Here is a 21,932-nt window from a genome sequence, read left to right as displayed (position 1 = left end):
TGTGGTCTGCCTCCCTCTCTGTTACAGATCCACTCTTTGTATAGCACAGCAAGCCCCAGCATGCTGAAGAGGAAACAGAGCTCACGGGTTGAGGCCCAGCCCATGACTGACTTTGGACCAGATGAGACCCTCGCGGACAGTGCTGATATTTTCTGGATCAATAAACCGGTGAGTGTACTTATATTTGTGTCTGTGCCAGTTAATGACTACATTAAAGAGATAGAAAAATATTAGCCACATTTTGTAATTATTTCTTTTGTTGTTTTCACCCATCAGTGGGTTCACTCTCTGCTGCGGGCCTGTGCCATCATCAGTGTCATCTCTGTGTGTATGAACACCCCAAAGACGTTTGAGCATTACCCTCCACTGCAGTATGTGACATTCACGCTGGATACACTGCTCATGTTTCTCTACACTGCTGAGATGATCGCCAAGATGCACATCAGAGGAATCATCAAGGTAGCTGCTGCAATGTGGCCACGAGAGATTGTAGACTGTCAATGAAATTCAGCAAGCAATAGCAATGACAGGCTAGTAACCATAGAAAAGTGGCGGGTGTTTTTTCTTTTTTTGTTTTTTTTTTTCCTTTTCATCTCAGGCCATCTCTGCCAAGTAAATTATGACTAACGGTGTTTATTTATTTTTTCAAACTACTCTCAACCTTGAAGCAAGAGACTGAAGCAACAACAAATGAGATCTTATTTTATGTTTGGCTGTTGGTTTCAAATCTGTCTGTAAGCATATTATTGAAGGTTCAAGGTAAACTGTAGTTGAAAGGAACAGTCAGTCTTTTTTTTGAGTTTATTTAATAGAAAAAAGAATGTTGTAATCATAAATTTACTTTGATTAGTGTGTAATTATGTCTTCCAACAAATTGATGCGTTCTCCTAAACTTAGAATTAATCTGTTAAAAATACATAGGGGTAGGAGTGGCTAGAGACGGGCCACATACATCGTATATCAAAGGTGGAGGAGAAGAGAACTTGTAGGTGTTCGCATGCTGTGGAGGCAATTCGTGTCTGCAACTTCAAACTCAAGCTATAAAGGTTCAAACCTTCACCAATGAAGTGAAAATGCAAAGGAAAGAGACAACATGAGCGGTATCTGGATAAAATGTCATCCTCTTCTTCCCCACCTCAAGCCTCGTCTCCTGATCTGAAGTCAGGGCTCTAACACATGAAAACATGTTGCAGTCTGCAATCTACTGACATCTAGCGGTGATATTTTATACACTGTAACTTTTAAATTTTCATCAAATGTTATGTTATGTTATGTTATGGCTCAGTTACACTACAGTAAAAATAGGATGGCAACCTACTAGTTGCCTGGTGATTGCATTGAATTTTTTTGCATTTGATGACCGATTGCAATTAGTTGTGGCAACGAGCTGGCCACCCAGAGGCTGAGAGTGCAATACTCTCAACCTCTGGGTGACCACTTTCCAATGCAAGGCGATTGCACAGGCCACCTAGTGGGAGGCAATCTCTTTCCATATAATCAATGACCAACCGCAGTTGCTCTCAGAGAAATTGGTGCAAATAATTGCTGTCTTATTTCTAAAAGCAGACATATTACCAACACGTTGCAATCAGTCCAAGTCAGTCTGTGCTCTGTAGTACGTCTCTTCATAGTTCTTCTGTTGCTTGTAATGTTTCTTTTAGTTCTTATAGATAGCTGAAAGCCATATTTGTTTTTATATTGGGATGGTATTTCCCAGTTTTTTGATCTGGTCTGAAATAAACATTTATAATTTAGGCACATGTGATGCCTAAGTCTGAAGTAATTTCTATTTTAAAGTATGGTATTGTGGATATAATTGGAATTATCTATAGTTTTAAGCTAGTTGTGGAAAGTTACTGCCCAAAGCACACAATCTGCTTAGTGTGGTAAAGTAATTGCATGCTTTTGTTCCTGTCAGCAGTGTGTTTAATCAAAGATGGTCCTTATCTGTGAAGTGTTTCCGAACACACCCTCCCATTTGCAGTCTTTCTTCCTGTGGAAAACTGACCCCCTAAGAGCTCCTTACAGACTCTCTCTCTGTCTGTAAGTGGTAATTAAGTATACCCATTTTGCTGGCCCTCTTGGCATTTCAGTTTGTTCACACCTCAGGGGTTTAATAATTGAAAATAGGTTTCAAAATTGTGGTCAGTCTGTCAAAATGGGAACAATAATTCCACCCTCTGTATTCCTTGAATATTGTTATGCCATTGCTTTTATTTCACACTGACACTTAGCACAATAAAAGCTTTCTGCAGCAGACTCTTCCAAGGTGAGGGGAATGCTTGAATTTTTTTGACAACCATAAAGATTATCTTGAAAGATCTTAGGATGTAATTGTTAGAATACATGTAATTTCTTGAAAAATACATGCCCTCGAAGAATGATGCTGTTTATATTCGGCTCTTCATTTATTCATTCATGTTAGTATTTTCTGCTTTTTAAGTCTTTTGTCTTTTTGCTGTTGCTCCTTTGTCTCTGTCTCTGTATAGGGGGATAACTCCTACGTGAAAGACCGCTGGTGTATGTTCGATGGATTCATGGTATTTTTCATCTGGGTCTCCCTGGTTCTGCAGGTGTATTGCGACTTTTACTTTACACTTTTTTCTTTTCTTTTCTTTTTTTTTTTTTGCATTTATTGCAATCTTCTCTACTGCAGATGCTTGTGGACCTTGTCATAAGGTTATTTGTTAGATTGGATTAGACTTATTAATAATCAATTTATTTTTGTTTTAGGTCTTTGAAATAGCAGAGCTTGTAGATCAGATGTCTCCATGGGGAATGCTGAGAATCCCCCGAGCGCTTATCATGATAAGGGCCTTCAGGATCTACTTTCGCTTTGAGCTTCCCCGCTCCCGCATCACTAACATTCTTAAGTAAAATACTGTCACGATCATTTCTATTACATATGGTCTTTGTACATGTGAAATATGACCCATATATATATATATATCTTTCTTTACTATTTTGCATTGCAGGCGATCCGGAGAACAGATCTGGAGTGTGTCAATATTCCTACTGTTTTTTCTCCTGCTCTATGGAATTCTGGGTGTTCAAATGTTTGGAACATTCAACTATCACTGCGTTACTAACGATACATCAGGGTAAGAATGAAGGATTAAAGAAATGCAACTTTAGATGCTTTCTTTCAGATTAGGATGTCTGACATAAACCTTGCTACCATCTCTCCCAGTATGAATGAATTTTAATGTTTATGGAGTGTTTTTGTTAAAGAGCCAATAAACACAGAGTGTAAACTGTCAAAGCAGATAAATTATAAATATACTCCCAGTCAGTCACACTTACAGTACACAGAAGTTGTATATACCATAATCTATCTGTACTGTATGTCTGTCTAATTAGTCAGTTGAGAGTGATAATATGAAGCAATGAGTGTGTTTGGAGACAGAACTTGTGGTAGTGACTGTAATAGTTAAACCACCAGGTTGCTGCCAGAGCTAACTATAATTATAATAATTAAAATTTCCCACATTGTCCAGCCTTTGCATTAAGCTTCTCCATTTCCTTCCTGATGGGTTCCCAAGCACCCTAGGGACACAGAATATATTAGCCATTAGTAGGAGGAAAGATAGTACGGTCATTGTGATATTCATGTATAGCTCTGGCATTCATCTGTACATCAGTCAAAAAGTGGTGTGGCAATTGGGCATTTAATTTGTTTGCTACTGTGCTCCTTTTCCCAAATCCTCTCTCTCTCTCTCTCTCTCTCTCTCTCTCTCTCTCTATATATATATATATATATATATATATAAAGCTTCTAATGGGGTATTTTAGAAAAATGTCACACATGGGCAGAAGTGTCTAATGCCTGTTTGCCATATGCCCTTGGCACAAAGTCAGGCTCTCTAGCTTTTCACACACACACAGGATTTGATGAAAACTAGGGGAAAATAGCGGGGGGGTTCTGATATGGATATTAATTGGTTTTGGATAAGTAAATAGAATAGGGTCCCCTTTTATGAATGTCAGGAGTCCTGCAATTAACCTCGTCATTGTTGAACTCCCTGACATGAATCACAAGATTTGTGTTGGGTGAATGAGATATAATGCTTGAAGATTTTGCTATTTTTGTGTTTTTTTTTTTGTTTTTTTTTTACAACTGTATTATAGTTTCCAGGTTTGATGAATATTCTAAGGTAAAAAAAAAAAAAAAAAAAAAAAGAGTCTTCTTAAACTATATATATAACATTCTTACTGCAACAGTGCAGTCAAGTCGACACACTGTTATAATTTTAAAGTTACTGGATATTTTGTGACCGACTGGAGTGCCAGTGCTCCCAATTGCATAACTGTCTTTAAATGCCAGTCAAATTGCAACCACATACGATATAGCAATAATTCTTTTAGCATGTAAAACCAGAGAATTTACAATTACATATCATGCATTCAACGTGTCCCAGAGTGCTGTATCCTTCCTCTAACGGGTTTGCAGAAATCGCGTAAAAAGCACAAACAATAAAACATACTCCATGTGCTTTATCGTTGTCATTAGCATTTACAGCTATGGCGTTTCTGTATGTAGCAAAATATGTAAATACAAAAAATGATTTTCAATTTCTTTGTGGGTTAGTGCACTTTTTAGCTACTTTCTGTAGTTACTACGGATTTTTTTCATACATATTATTAAAATTAGGGTTCTGAAGATTCTATTGATGTATATTGAGTTGAAATATTCCACAAAATGGTACTACAGCATGTATAAATGTACAGATATTGTCTGGCAGACTTGTTCTATTATAGGTCATAAAGGATTAGTGCAACAGTAACATTGTAATACCATAAATATCATTTATCTGTTTGTTTATGTGTGCCTGTTGTCATTTAATAGAAGCTGTTGTTGTTTTAATTATGCCAAACTTCGCAAAATAATTTTTGCTTTATGAAATGACAGAACAAGAAAGCCAGTCATGAATAATTTCTTATAACAAATTTATTTATTTATTTTTATTGGATTAACAAAGTGTAATATTACTGCCTTTACACTGGATATTTTCTCTCTTATTTCAGGCTTCATTTATCTCCCCTTTGTCATCAGGGAAAGGGATATCATTGATAAGTCACATGAATAGTATTCAGCCCAGTATAATGAGCTTTATCGGGATTCGCCACTATGCCTCTGATTGCTCGTTGTGATAGTGCAATAAATTATTCCCTCTAATTCTCTACCCCTTAATAAACAATTTGGATGAATGTCTGGGCAGGCAATTTAAAAGCATTAATTTTCATTAGTCAAATCAAGCTGCTCCTGGTAACACCTGTGGCTGAAAGACAAAGAAAAGAGGAAGAGAATTGTATTCACACATTAAACTCTGTTTTTCTCTTTTTTCTTAGACCACCACTTATCCATATGAGCTAGTAATGTCATTTTTTTTTTTTAATTGCTTAGTAATGTGTCATTGAACAACTTGACCATCCCAGACACTCATTGCTCCCCTGATGGAGAAGGCTACCAGTGTCCTTATGGCTTCAAATGTATGGACTTGGAAGAACTGGGTCTTAGTCGACAGGAGCTCGGTTATAGTGGATTCAATGAGCTAGGTATGTGCTGAACATTCAGTGATGTCTTCAGATGTATAAAGATAAGTATTTTTTATCATATATCTGGATTTGTTAAAAAAAATGTATGCAATTTACATTTCTTATTGAGGCCACAAAACAGACACACTGTAACGAAATTATTATTTCCGACTGACTAAACTCCTTCACCTGGTGCTAAATATTTAACCAGCGAATTTCACCTGTAAGTTTATATATAATGCACAAAATACAACTTCACAATGCTTCAGACACAACTTCACAGAATATACAGATTCTGTATATTCTGTCAAGACCTGTGGAAAAATTCCCTTGTGTGGTCTGTTCTCTCAGCAAATTTAAAAAGTATCCACGTAGCATTGTGATGTTCTATTCTGTGCATTGTATATAAATTCTGAGCCCCCTCTAGCGTTTCCTTTCACATCCATGCACAAAAAAAAAAGCTCATCACAAAGTAGTGTTGACTCAGAACTGTTAAAATGACAGGCCAAGAGCAAATATGTTTCTATGGTAATAGTTGGGAAACTCAACTCTTTTGCTGTTTTGCCATCTGTTTGGGAGTTACATTTGACGCCTTCTTTCAGCTACTGGTTACCTGTCTAACACTGATTAGAGGGAGATTGTGTTTGAGGCTCAATCACTCATTTTTAGAATAGCAAAAGGAGACAGCCCGCTCTCCTTTTCCAAGCATTACAATAATACAAAGTGGTGTTTCTTTCCCAATGAAATCATCTTTGGCTAAGATGTAATAGAACAGACAGTTCATTTTCAAAGAGCACACTAACCGGAAAAACAGCCAAGAGTTTAATTTTGTAGTTTGGGCTGCACACATAATTTATGTTAATTAGATGCATCAAAGATCAGGTGATTGGATTTATGAGTCTGGCAAACTGAATTTTAAGTCTTGTCGTTATAACAAAGGGAACTATGTGGACCCTATGAGCTGTCTGAATAAACATTCATTATAGGTAAAACGAGAAACTCAAAGTGTTGTATTTTTAAAAGGGAGACATAGCAATTATTGTGCGGTTCACAGACACCGATGTGTTAAGCAAAGACGGATGCTGACATTTGATTTATCAGAAATCTGCTTCTCATCTGACTACTTCTTTCTGACTCTTGTGTGTTTCTGCTCAGGTACCAGTATCTTTACTGTGTATGAGGCTGCATCACAGGAAGGCTGGGTGTTCCTCATGTACAGAGCCATTGACAGTTTCCCTCGCTGGCGCTCCTACTTCTACTTTATAACTCTCATTTTCTTCTTGGCATGGCTTGTCAAGGTTAGAGCTTGTCTCTCTCTGCTGCACTTTTCATAATAATTTCTGGAGATCGTTGAACACCAAACGGTTAAGGTTAATTGACATAACCTAATATTTCACCTACAAACATGATGTTTTACCCTTTTTAGTAGAATGTCCTCTGGCTAATGAGAGAATTAATGTCACGTCTCAGACAGTGAAAGGAAGTCAGGTGATGGACTTGCACTTGGTCACTGACTTCTAATAGTCACAGCACTCTAACTCTCTCATTTCTGTGTCACACCCTCTCCTCTTTTTCTTTCACAGAATGTGTTTATTGCAGTCATCATCGAGACATTTGCTGAGATTAGAGTCCAGTTTCAGCAGATGTGGGGGTCAAGAAGCAGTACCACCTCTACTGCTACGACACAGGTACAGCTGTTACAGACACAAGCTCACAGTGTAGCGTCACAAAATATAACGCTAGTACACTGTATGGCTTGTGTGTTTTAACTTGACTACATTTAATCCTTTTTTTCACTGTACATTTTTTTAATTGAGTGCAAAAAATGTGTTCATTCATCAAAGTTGAGTTCATCACTGTTGCCTGAAAAGTCAAATGGCTACAACACAAACACATTCTGACAGTAAGTAGCTTTTTAACAGTACACTGTGATTAAGAAATGACTGCCTAACAGCTCATATGTAGTCAGTTTTTAATAGACATTGGTGCATGTAAGCTCATGCTTGCTGTGTTAAAAATAAAGCAGATAAAAAACATTCTAATAAAGCAGACGAGACATTTATTTGGCCAATTGACAAATTGGCTCTCAGTGGCAGGAAAGGTTTGCTCTATGCACTTGGTTGTCGACTGTGTGAAATGTTCTTTGCCTGTGTTGGGCCTTTACTGAATCATTCAGGGGACATAGTGAAAGCTGTGTCCGAATTGGTGGCATCAAGTTGGGCAGGTTCTTGGTGGGCGTTTGGCTTTTCCAAGATTATGCATTTTCACAGATTGTGTTTGTTTTATCAGGGGAAAAAAATCCAATGGTACAGCTAAACACTGCATGCTGTAGCAAATCTGTTACCTCACTGCTCTTGATAGCAAAAACTGACAAAACATTCAGCTAGCAACTTAACATTTTGAGCTAGTGCAGATCATTGTATTCACAGTCACCAGTGGTGACATCAGCTGTTTCTAGTAAATGTTAGGGTTGTGGTGACACAACATACATACTTAAAAAAAAAGTGGCTGTTGTCATATGTGTGTGTCCCCCCTTTGCAAGCCAGTATTTTTACTCTGCATCATACCAGGGTGACTAATGTGATTGGATTTGTTATTCCTACACATCCAAGGTCCAAATATAGAAGTGGCTGAAACTGTTTTATGCCATGAATGTCTGTGGTCAGTCCTTGAGAAAGAGTTTGGAAGAGAATTTATTTTCTTTTGCCATGAAAGGAAGATGGTTTGGGCATTTCATCAGCATGTCTTGGGTGTATCCCTTTGATCCAGAGCATACTGAGGGATTATCCCCTTGGGATTTACCAGAAGAGTTGAACAACATGGCTGGAGAGAGGATCTTCTAAACTACCTTGCTTAGATTTGTTTGGCTGTGTCTAACTCACTCATCCCCTGTGTGCTATTGGGTACTTGAGGCGATGGCCAGGGATCTCTGCCTGAATTTGTCTGCTGCCCCTCAGGGAGCTGTTTAAGATGTCACTTCTTTGCTTTACAGTTCTTTCTTGACTGTTTTATGCCAGAATTCTTTAGGTCAGCCATGGAGTTCACAAATCACTCAGCTGCATTTTGAACCAGCTGCAGATGCGAGAAGAGCGACTGACTAACTCCCACATAAAGTGAGTTACAGTAATCCAGGCGAGATGAAATAAAAGCATGGATCACTGTTTAAGTGCTGCCCAGAAAGAAAAGATTTCACTGTTGCCAGTCGCCTTACATGATAAAAACTGGATTAACCACAGCTCTGATTTGGCTGTCCAATTTAAAATCACTGTTCACCTTAAAACCAAGATCAGTAATAAGAGGCATAACGCAGCTATTTTTATGGGTACACTCTGTCTGTCCTGCTCTGCAGATCGTTCCTTGAGTTGTTTGAATGAAAGATCTTGAACGCATCCAATCTTCATTTGAGAATAAAAACGGTCTTTTGGCTGTATAGGAGGACACAGATGACACTGGTCCTGAAAACACTCTGTCTCTCTGTCTGTGTGTAGGGATGCTATTTTAGTTATTTTACATCATTTAAACGTCACTGTAATGTCTTGAGTGTTTATATGTTGCAATAAGAACAGAGGAATTGTATTTCTGTTATATTCATCAGAAATTTTTGGAGCTTTTATTTTGACATTTGTATAGACAGGAAGTGCTGAGAATTGTGGGGGAAAGCATGGCTGCACACTGAAGTCATTTATGTTACATCCAAAGCAATCCTTCGACTGGATCCTTCAGAAAGCAATGGCTGTGAGTTCTATCTGTTCTTTACATGTATGGAGATTTATAATAGTATGTTTTATGGCATTTTCTCTCGCCCTTTGTGAATATGATGGTTGTGACCTCTGAGTCAATGATACATGTGTGCTTACCTGTTACCTGCACTTTGTGTTAATCTCACATTATATATCTATAGGATGGTTACTTTGATGTCTCTTGCGTTAGTGTTTAACTGTGCTTACCTGTAGATTATATGACAATCTATTGAGAGTGTTTTTTATGTGTTTTTGGCTTTTCACTCCAGTTCATGGACGTCAGTTCAATGTGATGGCTGTATACGAAGTCATTAAAGGAGCAAGTACGCTCACTTTCCTGGCTCCAGAAAAGGAGTTTGGCTGGCTGTTTATTTATGTTCATGCTCAGTGAGTACAACACATAGAGAGAACAGTACAGTGAAAAGCCACAACATCAGAGGGATTCTTCAGCAGAGTTATGGATCCCGAAACTGCAGACCAGGATGAAAAGGTGTCAACGGTCTCCAGCTCCAAGCAGACCTCTTACTCACGGCAGTCAGTAGCTAGTGCTGCTGCTAAAGCCAGAGCTGTGGCTGAAGCTGCGCGCACGAGGGTCACATTTGCACAAAAGGAGCTTGAATTAAAAAAACAAAGAGCCAAATTGGATTTGGAAAGGGCCACACTAGAAGCAGATCTAGAAGCACTGGAACTCGAAAAAGCAGCAGCAGCTGCTGTCGCAGAGGCTGAGATTTTGGAGGCAGCAGCAGCCATAGAATGTGATGACAAACACAGTATCAGGAGTGGCATCTCGCCCTTGACCATCAGACAGCAAACTGAGGCGTACCTTGAAGATCAAGCTCAGGTCAGTCTCAAACCCACCACAGAGCCTCTAGACACGCCAAGTCCCCTCCAGGTTAGGAAGCCATCGCTATCAACAAAACAAGAACCCTCAGAATCTGGCATAGAGTATTACCATGCCTTACCCACAAAGCCAGACTACTCGCAGCTAAGTGAGTTTCAACCAGCTATGGGACGGCAGCCACTCTTACCTCAGTACACTAGGTCACACTCTCACTACCCTTTTAAGGCTTCTTCAGAACAGGGTCCACCCATGAAGCATTCAGATGCCACTCAAAGGATCAGCAAACAGCAAAACTCTCAGACTTCATCTACACATATGTTGGATTTTGCAAAGTATCTGGCGCGCAGGGAATTAGTAACCACAGGTCTCACAAAATTTGATGATCAGCCAGAGAGCTTCAGAGCTTGGCAGTCATCCTTCCTTAATGTCATTCAGGACTTGGAACTGACGGCCAGTGAAGAGCTAGATTTACTAGCAAAATGGCTTGGCAGGGAATCATCAGAACACGTAAAAAGGATTCGCGCTGCCCATGCCACTAACCCTAAGGCTGCACTTCAGTTGTCTTGGTTGAGACTTCAGGAATGTTATGCAACACCTGAAGTGATAGAGTGTGCTCTTTTTAAGAGGCTAGACAGCTTCCCTCGCCTCACTTCAAAAGAAAACGTAAAACTAAGAGAACTGAGTGACCTACTAATGGAGCTGTTGGCTGCCAAGGAGGATGGATATTTACCAGGTCTTAGTTACTTGGATACTCCGCGGGGCATTAACCCTATTGCTGAGAAGCTGCCGGTGAACCTACAAGAGAAATGGCTCTCTGTTGGTTCAAGGTATAAAGAACAGTATAGGGTATGCTTTCCCCCATTTGACTTTTTTGTTGACTTTGTTAACAGTGAGGCAAAGTCCAGAAACGATCCCAGTTTTGTTTTGACAAACAGCAGTCGTTTTTATAATCGTAACGAAAAACCCTTGGTAAGGCATGATGGTGGGAAATTTGCCATAGCTGTTCGAAAGACAAATGTGTCAGCAGCAGCTGATCCAAACTTAAGTCATAGAGAAGAAGTGAATAGGAAGGGTACAAGTGATCTAGCTAAGTACTGTCCACTTCACAACAAGCCCCATCCTCTGGAAAAATGTAGAGCCTTTAAAACAAAGCCACTCGTGGAACGCAAGAAGTTATTAAAGGACCACAAACGGTGCTTCAGGTGCTGCTCAGGCACTCATGTTGCCAGGGAATGTCTGCTGGACCTACAATGCAGTGAGTGTGGGAGTGACAAACACTGCACCGCGCTACATCCAGAAACTACACTCCTAGAAGTGTTGCCACCTGAATCAGTGCCAGATACAGACCAGCTAAACAACTCCCCTCCAGAGGTAACTTCAAAGTGCACTGAGGTCTGTGGAGATGGTCTCCCTGCACGATCCTGTGCTAAGATATGCCTGGTGCGGGTTTTTCCAAAAGGACAAAAGGAACACTCAGTCAAGATGTATGCTATCCTTGACGACCAGAGTAATCGCTCACTAGTCAAATCTGAGTTTTTCCAGCTTTTTAGCATTTATAGTGACCTTGCACCTTATTCACTGAAGACCTGCGCTGGAACCACTGAGATGATGGGGAGGAAAGCAGTTGGTTTCCAGATTGAAGATTTAAATGGTGAGCTGTGCTTAGACCTACCTCCACTTATTGAATGTAATGAGATCATGAGCAACAGGTCTGAAATCCCTTCACCAGAGGTGGCACTTTCCCATGCCCACTTGTTACCTGTGGCACCTTACATCCCTGAGATAGATCCTGAAGCACAGATTCTGATCTTATTGGGGAGAGATCTCATACGTGTTCACAAAGTGAGACAGCAAATTAATGGACCCCATAATGCGCCCTTCGCCCAGCGTTTGGATTTGGGATGGGTGATAGTTGGGGAAGTTTGCATCAACAGTGCTCACAAGCCCATTGTAACTGCCTACAAAACTAACGTCCTGCAGAATGGTCGTCCATCTTTCATGGTGCCATGCCAGAATAACATCTCCGTGAAAGAAAATTTGGGCTATGGCGGGGAGCATAGACCCGATATATACCCGTGCCTGTTTAGCTATGGGTCCATCAGAGTGCCAGTTGAGGAAAATCTCGGGTTGACTGTATTCACAAGACAAACGAATGACAACAAACTTGCCTTGTCCTTTGATGACGAGATCTTTCTGAACATCATGCAGAAAGAGTTCTGCCAGAATGAGCAAAACAGCTGGGTTGCTCCTCTACCATTTAGGTCACCCAGACCACGCCTGCCAAACAACCGAGCTCAAGCCCTCTCTCGTCTCCACTCCTTGCATCGCACATTGGGCAAAAATCCTGAAATGAAAGAACAGTTTATTGCTTTCATGAGAAAGCTTCTCGAAAACAGACATGCTGAGGAGGCACCTCCTCTCCAAGAAAATGAGGAATGTTGGTATTTACCTATTTTTGGTGTCTACCACCCCCAGAAACCAGATCAAATACGTGTGGTATTTGACTCGAGCGCACAAGAAAATGGAATTTCTCTTAACAGTGTCCTGCTCTCAGGCCCAGACCTAAACAACTCCCTTCTTGGAGTACTGCTTAGGTTCAGGAAGGAACTTGTTGCTGTGACAGCCGACATCCAACAGATGTTCTATGGTTTCATGGTGAGAGAAGATCACAGAAACTACTTAAGATTTCTCTGGCACAAAGACCACGACCTGACCAAGGAAGTATTGGAATACCGCATGCGGGTGCATGTGTTCGGGAATAGCCCTTCACCTGCAGTTGCTATATATGGACTTCGAAGAGCTGCCCAAAAGGGTGAACACATGTATGGACCCGATTCACGCCACTTCGTCGAGAGACACTTTTATGTGGATGATGGACTAATCTCTCTCCCAACTGTAGCAGAGGCCATTGACCTCCTCAAACGCACTCAAGCATCACTGGCAGAATCCAATCTTAAACTGCATAAGATTGCCTCTAACAGCATTGCAGTCATGCAAGCTTTCGCTTCTGAAGATCTGGCCACAGGTCTAAAAGACTTAGCGCTGAATGAAGAAATTCTGCCAATGCAAAGAAGCCTTGGGCTGTGCTGGAGTATAGATTCTGACACCTTCACATTTAAAGTTGCGGCTGATGACAAACCGTTTACTCGACGAGGAGTGCTATCAACGGTTAACAGTCTCTTTGACCCATTGGGCTTCGTTGCTCCAGTGACCATCCGAGGACGAGCACTGCTAAGAGAATTTTCGGCCGACATTTGTGACTGGGATGCTGAACTTCCCGCAGACAAGTTGAATGAATGGGAAACATGGAAGAAATCACTGCAGGATTTGAGTGACCTCCAGCTTCCTCGTACCTATACACAGCAGCCCCTTTCCAGCACTGCATATGCTGAGCTGTGTCTATTTTCTGATGCCTCAAACTGGGCCATAGGAGCAGTAGCTTACCTGAAAGTCATCACTACAGATGGACAGTGTCAAGTTGGCTTTGTACTCGGGAAAGCAAAGCTAGCGCCCAAACCAGAGCCCACGATCCCTCGCCTTGAACTTTGTGGGGCGGTGCTAGCTGTTGAAATGGCAGAGTTAATTCTTGGGGAGCTTGATCTCAAACCCAATAGTGTGAAGTTCTTCTGTGACAGTAAAGTAGTTCTTGGATACATCCACAATGACACCAAACGATTCTATGTGTACGTGCATAATCGTGTTCACAGAATCCGACAGACAACTTCTCCTCAACAGTGGCACTATGTACCAACAGATCAAAACCCAGCTGATCTAGCCACCCGATCTGTCTCACCATCACAGCTTGCAGAAACTACCTGGTTTACCGGTCCAGAGTTTCTTTATAAGCCTCCTGTGGCTGAAACACATGAACCATTTGAGCTGGTGGAACCAGAAACCGATGTGGAGGTGCGACCACAGGTGATGTCCCGTGCCACCCATGTGGCTAAGGGTAAATTTGCATCCGATAGGTTTCAACGTTTCTCCACCTGGAGGTCTTTGCTGAGAGCGGTTGCCTTCTTAATACACCAGACTCACTCATTCAAGACCAACTCCCCGGATACATGTAGGCGATGGCATATCTGTAACAGACCTCGTACTCCAGAAGAACTGGAGGCAGCAAAGCTAACCATACTAAGGTTGGTGCAAAGAGATGCTTATCCAGAAGAATATGCTGCACTACAAGAGAAAAGAGCAATTTCAAGTACAAGTGCAATCCTAAAGCTGGATCCTGTTATGTGCAACGGCCTGTTACGGGTTGGGGGACGTCTGAAACACTCCACTGTGAATCTTGAGATAAAAAATCCAGTCGTTCTCCCGAAACGGAATCATGTCACCAAATTGCTGGTGAACCATTACCATGAAAAGGTAAATCATCAAGGACGACAACTTACGGAAGGTGCAGTTAGAGCTGCAGGCCTGTGGATAGTTGCTGGCAAAAATTTGATTAACTCTATGATCCATTCCTGTGTTGTCTGCCGAAAGCTGAGAGGGAAACTAGAAGTCCAGAAGATGGCCGACCTTCCCCCAGAACGTCTGAGCATGTCACCTCCTTTTACATATGTGGGGTTAGAGGTTTTTGGTCCATGGGAGGGGACCACCCGACGTACCCGGGGTGGGGCAGCTCAGAGCAAGCGGTGGGCGATACTGTTTACATGCATGAGTACCAGGGCTGTGCACATAGAAGTCATAGAGTCCATGGATTCAGCTAGCTGCATCAATGCACTACGTAGACTCTTTGCCTTAAGAGGACCTGTGAAGCAGCTGAGGTCAGATCGCGGTACAAACTTCATTGGAGCTTGTTCCGAACTGAGAATAAAACAAGACAATCCTGGGCAAAACAAGATCCTGAGACACCTCTATGAGCATGGGTGTACATGGGAGTTCAACCCCCCCCATGCTTCTCATATGGGGGGCGCGTGGGAGCGCATGATAGGTGTAACCAGGAACATACTGGACTCCATGTTACTTCAAAGTAAACATACTCACCTGACTCATGAAGTACTCTGTACCTTGATGGCGGAGGTGTCTGCCATAATTAATGCAAGACCACTGGTTCCAGTTTCTTCTGATCCTTCTTCGCCATTGCTGCTGACCCCTGCTATGATAGTAACACAGAAACCAGGTGTATCGCCACCAGCTGGTAGTTTTGTTGGAAAAGAACTTTTCAAGTGCCAGTGGAAACGAGTACAGGCACTCGCTGACGAATTCTGGACCCGATGGAGAAATGAATATCTCCACACTCTGCAACCGAGGCGCAAGTGGCATGTAGCATGTCGCAATGTGCAAGTGGGTGACGTCGTGTTGCTTAAGCAGACGCAATCACCTCGTAATGAATGGCCAATGGGGCTGGTCACTGCTTCCTTCCCGAGTGGAGATGGAAAAGTACGAAAAGTTGAAGTCAGAACAACATTGGAAGGCAAAGTAAAGACTTTCTTAAGGCCTGTAAATGAGGTTGTTTTGCTCCTATCAGTAGAGAGTCAAAGGTCAGACAAAGACAGTTAAACTTGAAATGGCATGTATAGATGCCAGACGGGGAGTGTTCTGTCTTGAGTGTTTATATGTTGCAATAAGAACAGAGGAATTGTATTTCTGTTATATTCATCAGAAATTTTTGGAGCTTTTATTTTGACATTTGTATAGACAGGAAGTGCTGAGAATTGTGGGGGAAAGCATGGCTGCACACTGAAGTCATTTATGTTACATCCAAAGCAATCCTTCGACTGGATCCTTCAGAAAGCAATGGCTGTGAGTTCTATCTGTTCTTTACATGTATGGAGATTTATAATAGTATGTTTTATGGCATTTTCTCTCGCCCTTTGTGAATATGATGGTTGTGACCTCTGAGTCAATGATACATGTGTGCTTACCTGTTACCTGCACTTTGTGTTAATCTCACATTATATATCTATAGGATGGTTACTTTGATGTCTCTTGCGTTAGTGTTTAACTGTGCTTACCTGTAGATTATATGACAATCTATTGAGAGTGTTTTCTATGTGTTTTTGTAGTTTCACTCCAGTTCATGGACGTCAGTTCAATGTGATGGCTGTATACGAAGTCATTAAAGGAGCAAGTACGCTCACTTTCCTGGCTCCAGAAAAGGAGTTTGGCTGGCTGTTTATTTATGTTCATGCTCAGTGAGTACAACACATAGAGAGAACAGTACAGTCACTGTAAAGGAGACTTGAGTTTGTCTACATTACACATTAGACCCTTAAAAGAAATATAGTGTGCGGGTTGTTTACATGGGTTACTCTTTAATATATTTTGATTAATTTCTCTCATTTCTCCTCACACCACCTTCGCAGTCTAATAATTTGCAGAAATAATGTGTACAGCAAGATAACTTAAGTTGCATTATGTTATGGCTCTAATAACTAATCATGGGACACTAAGGAAGGTTTAAATAGACAAATATCAACAAAAACAAATTTGTACTTTAAACAATATTTAAATAATACTTTTAAAGCAGCAACTTGCATTTTACTGATTAGATTTGTGAAAGCAGATACAGTTTAACCTTAAAAGGTACTTTGACCTCATATTTACCCCTACAGTTTTGCTTTCACTGCTTATGAATAGTTTTGAAACTAAAGAGAAACATAAACAAGAGGGGGATTATAAGGAATATTCACAGATGTTAAGGCCCCAAGAGCCATTCAGTCACATATAAAAGTGATTTATGTGACAAAAAATAATTTTAGGTTCACGCTATAAATGGTTTCTTATTGCTGTGTGTGTGTGTGTGTGTGTGTGTGTGTGTGTGTGTGTGTGTGTGTGTGTGTGTGTGTGTGTGTGTGTGTGTGTGTGTGTGTGTGTGTGTAGCCAAACTCTAATGAATATCGTACAACAGTGTATAACAAATATTTTATGAATCCATTAGCAAATTTGCAGTTAGCAGTTTTGTTGATGTAAAGCTATAATTGACCGGTGTTTGGTTTCGAGTTGAAATGTTTGACATAATCAGAACGATGTTGGCCTGACGAGCAGTGAACTGATTTCGGTGCCGTTATTCTCCCTCACTCCTGAAAATGGTTCTTCTTGTAAAGTCATGAAAGTAAAACCTCTGCTACTTTGCTCATGATGGAAAACAGGCTAGTGCCACTGGCATACTCCTGTGACCTTGAAAACAATTAGCCTTTCTTGCCATTATCAAAATTAATCATAATCACATCGTCATGCCCCAGTCTTTATCTTAGAGGGGGGAAAAACTAATTAGCTGTGGTGTAACACTTAAGTGTCAATCACAGATGCTGAAAAGAATATGATCCATCCTTCATGTTCCCCAGAGAGGAAGGTTGGTATAAGGTGGCCCTGGGAGATACAACCCATTCCATACTCCATATTTCTTGTCTTGCTATATTGTCTGCAGATTATTGAGGTTTTTAATAGTGATTAGGATGGGAAGCTTAACTATGTTGATTAAAAATGACAAAGGATAAATCAGCCTTTGTTTGACAAGACCAGACTTTAACTTCCATATTCTGATGAAAAGTTATTAAGTGCTGAACATGAAGCTGAATTATAGTATAATTTTATTTTGGTTTGTTTGAAGCAGAATAGCTTCAGATCAGCTTTAGATATTTGATATCAAGGTTGTAGATAGTATTGTTTTTGCATGTTTAAAAAAAAGATAATGACAGCTATGGTTTGGACATCAGAGTCCTGTAAGGATGCGATAAAAATGATGTGATAGACATCAAAGCTGAAGCAGTGTGCAGCGGGTGGGATGGTGGGTCAGAGAGAATAGGATAACAAATGATGCAGGCATGTTAAAAAGATGTTTTGTGAGTAAAGTCAGCAGCAGCTCTTCGAACAGCTGCAACTCAGCCCTCACATTTGTGTTATATGCCACTCACATCACTTCAGAGAAAATTCATGATTCAAAAGGATTTAAATCCACCACCTACTGCATGGAATGATGTCAAGGACAGTCATGGCAACAACACTGTGGCTTGTAGCTTTTATCAGCCCATTTGCTAAATAGAACATTAATATTCCGGATTAAGTCACATCTGGCTCGCATAGAGTTCATTGGCAGCGTTCTTCTGTTTTTAGATTTTATTTATTTTTTTATTTTTTTGCAATCCTAACAGCATTTTAGTACATTGTTGGCATCTGTGTTGGTCACTTCTCTGCTTTGGACCAGACCAAAATGTCACAGTAGATGTTGGCTAGATTGTTGTGTATTCCGTACAGACATTTTGGTCACCAGAGGCCGAATACTACATTTGGTAAACTTTTGCCTTTTGAAGTTCCCACCCGCCTCCACACAAATGATTGCCTAAAGTTTCCCAACCACCAGGCCAAATTTTAATTTATGCCATGTTTTAGCTTATGCAGAAATGCCCATAAAATTAATAATCTCACCTGTACTTTCTGTTTTATACCAGTATGCTGAGTTACTAAAGTAAGGCAGATAAGATGGAAAATGTTATATATGCAAAATATTTTGCATGGTCACACTGTCAACTTAAGTCTGTCAGTACACTAATATTATTGTACTGTTGCCCATATACAGCTATCATAAAGTAATTTGACACAATGAGTAATCATTCCCAGGTCTGCCAGGAAAAAAGTGACCTTTTGAATTTAGTAACGCTGCTCCTTTAACTTGACTGAGAGACCCTTAACCCTCATTTTTATCTGTATGTTTGCTTTTGGTTTACATACTTTTTACAGCCTAAACAGTAAGTATTTATGTAGAGTTTTAAATAAAATCGTGGTAAAACTGTTTTGTGTGTTTTTCATTTAGATTTTGTTTTTCTATAATGTGACATAAATGGAACTGTGTATCATCAAGGGATTAGCATCTGTCTCAGTGGCTGTGAACACTTGATCTTATTATGATATTGACACATGGCGATGTTTGCTGTATACGGGTTATGGTAATGTTTGGCAGCTAACTGAAATAGACACTTTAGGCTGATTCTCATATCAAGTTAACTCTTCATTGATATTATGTCTAATTTGTTGCATTCAGGATTTGGTCGAGCTGTTAGTGAACCAGCTGTCTTGTGAATTTGAAAGTCTCCGTTGTGATATTGGCCTGTTTTTATTTCTGGTGTTCGGTCCTTAGGCCTGCATACTGTATTTAGTAGCTTTCACACTGTTTGTGTGGGTTGGTTCTGTGTGTATGCCTTCAGCTTTTTTGTGGCCACAGATGTCTTATGAAGATATAGCCTAAGGGTTGAAATGTGTGTTGTGTCCAGTGCTTTGAATGGTATGGAGATTTTTGTTTTTTGTGTGTTCTGCCACTTATATGCTGTCCTTGTGCCTCAGATGTTCCATGAAGATGCTGCTGGGGGATGGCAGCTTGTTGCCGTGGACGTCAACAAACCACATGGCCGAGCGCCTGCCTGCCTCCAGGTAAACACACAACATAATTAATATGCGGCTGGTGTAAACTGTTTCTTTTTCTCTCTCATATGCACCTGTATAATTCTTATTCTATTAACAAAAAAGCAGATAACCTCATTCTCTTAACAGCTGCTACAGACGGGTGCAGTATCACATCATTTTCACATTTGTTTCTTTCTTCAGTGGCTGTGTCAAACGGCTAAGTGATGGGATTTAAAATGAGGGGAGGCTCGTGTTTGATGCGTAAGGCTGCGCTAATGATGTCGCTCCAGTGATAGATGAGTTTTAAATGACTTCTACATGATGGACACCACTGGTGCCTCGTGGTTGGTGTGATCCAAATGGTCGGGCTTTAAAGATAAGCTGAAAGCAGCGGGTGTTGTTTGCAGCTGGCCCACTGTTGATAGTGGTGTGTTGCGGCATAAAATGCTGGGCCCTTGCTGTGAAAGACTGCCAGTGGAGTCTACAGCTATGTGAAGGTGGATGGCTGTCAGCACACCCTAAATGGAGTTAAAGCTGCTCTGGAGCAAAGTTTTAAGGAGGCATGCACAGAGCAAGGAAGCGAGTGCAAATAATAACAGAGAAATTTGAAGAAGGGAAGAAAAGAGGAAAATGTGAAATATGCAGTATTCCCATTAAAGCAGCATGTCCCCCAGAGCCTCATCATCAGTTGAAGGAAAGATTTAGATAGAGGGATAACCAGAGGGATAAACACGGCTGACTTCCCTCTGAGCCCTGTGCTGCATCACAAGGAACAATCAAAGACTTCTTCATTTGCCTTATTCACTCATAACAAATAGCTATTATTGTCATTATGTGCTAACAAGAAGACCATCTCTAACAGTAGGGAGGTTAATGAACTGAAAGACAGCAGCATTAGGTCACATTTTTAGCACTGGGTCAAAAAAGACAGCTTCTCTTTTAGTCAAACTGCTGTGTAGATGAAGTGCGGGTTTGATTGCATTCGCCTCCAGTAAAACCATGAGCAGATGTCGCAGAAAGAAGCAGAAACGTTTACTTCAGAAGGCTATGCCTTCTTGGTTGGTTGCTTTGCATTGCTTGGTACTGTACATAATTCTGCATTTTACTTTAATATTATTAAATCCTAGGGATACCAGAAACTAAAAGATTTTTTTAAAGTCATACACCTGAGGATGCAGACTCTGTGGGGCTGGCTCTGTGTGAGAAAGACCAAGCTGCACAGTGTAATTTTTGGATGCAGGGCAACTCACACCTCCATCACATGGACTGTTGCAAATGGGCTTGAAATTGTGATAGATGCCCCCCCCCCCTGCCAAAGTGAGCCTAACATCTGTCTTTGATCATCCAAACACAGAAACATAGGACAGGAATCATCCTGATGTCGCCTTCTTAATTTCAGCAGAATTTATTTTATAGTAAATTCAGTGTTAGACAATACATGTATTATAACAATGTGCATCAAAATAGAGCTTTTAAAGGATTTATCAGGTGAAATAGCAGGCCTGTGGGGATTGAGTGTATGATTCAACTTTTCTTTACACTTGGTAATATTGCTATTGTCACATTTTGTGTTTATTGAGCAATATTGATAATTATGAGAATATACATTTGATACTACGTATTAATGAGGAACTTGGTTGCCAACTTTCTTGGTATATTTACACTCAGGCATACCTTGCTTTATCTTCTATTTATCCCTACAGAAAGCCATAATTTTCAAAATGAGCATAATGATAAATTAAATAAGACTTGAAATTAGCAACTGAGACCATAAACTCATCAGGAAAGGGTTTGCTTTTTTTCCCCATAGACTTCTAAAGAATGCAGGTTTAGGGCACTTCCTCATGGCATTCACTTTCCAGACATGGAAGTGCCATCCATCCTTTATTTAGAGTCTAAGGCATGTATAAGGTTAAATTTCATGCTAATGTAATCTTTAGTATGCTAAAATAGTTTGGGAGATGTTTTTAGTATGTCTATTGATTATTGGTAAAGATCTATCAATGCATTGCAGTAGTTATGCATGTAACAGATGTTGCTGGATGGTATTCAAGGCAGCTGAGATGCAGCATCAACAGCTCAACAACTGGCAGTGTAGCTTTGTGAATTTGCTACAGTTTATTTACACATATGTCTAAATACTTCGTTTACAGTATATAATACTATGGAATTTCACACCCTCACCTTCAGGCTAGCTTAGATGTTTGTGATTTCCATGTTTCCATGGAACCACTCAGTGACACCTCCTTACCAAAAATACCAACTGATGAAACCTGGAAAAAGGGGGTTTGCAAGTAGTATTACAATGCTAGCAAGGAAAATAATATTTTTTTGAATAACCTATTGAAACATTTTTGGTTTATTTGTTAGGTTGTGACATTCTTTTGCTTAAGTTGGTATGTAAATTTTTTTGCCCGCTTTAGCATTCAGTGTGTCAAATGTGATGCAAATAATGATTAACTATTAGCTGAATA

General features: G+C 40.4%; 1 protein-coding gene across 3 annotated transcripts in view; it reads left to right on the top strand.

Moving 5' to 3' along the window:
• nalcn (sodium leak channel, non-selective) overlaps positions 1-21,932 on the top strand; it is a 77,395-nt gene that overhangs the window by 8,550 nt on the left and 46,913 nt on the right. For all 3 annotated transcript variants that reach the window (XM_030757972.1, XM_030757974.1, XM_030757975.1), the window contains 9 exons: positions 28-168; positions 277-459; positions 2,490-2,573; positions 2,734-2,873; positions 2,976-3,101; positions 5,405-5,556; positions 6,691-6,833; positions 7,119-7,223; positions 19,399-19,485. In XM_030757972.1, coding sequence (XP_030613832.1) covers positions 28-168; positions 277-459; positions 2,490-2,573; positions 2,734-2,873; positions 2,976-3,101; positions 5,405-5,556; positions 6,691-6,833; positions 7,119-7,223; positions 19,399-19,485 — 1,161 coding nt within the window. The remainder of the gene's footprint in view (positions 1-27; positions 169-276; positions 460-2,489; positions 2,574-2,733; positions 2,874-2,975; positions 3,102-5,404; positions 5,557-6,690; positions 6,834-7,118; positions 7,224-19,398; positions 19,486-21,932) is intronic.

The sequence above is a fragment of the Archocentrus centrarchus genome, chromosome 21 (genome assembly GCF_007364275.1).
Source record: "Archocentrus centrarchus isolate MPI-CPG fArcCen1 chromosome 21, fArcCen1, whole genome shotgun sequence".
Taxonomy (NCBI): Eukaryota; Metazoa; Chordata; class Actinopteri; order Cichliformes; family Cichlidae; genus Archocentrus; species Archocentrus centrarchus.
Note: the sequence above shows the minus strand (reverse complement) of the source record. Positions and strands in the feature narration are given on the sequence as shown.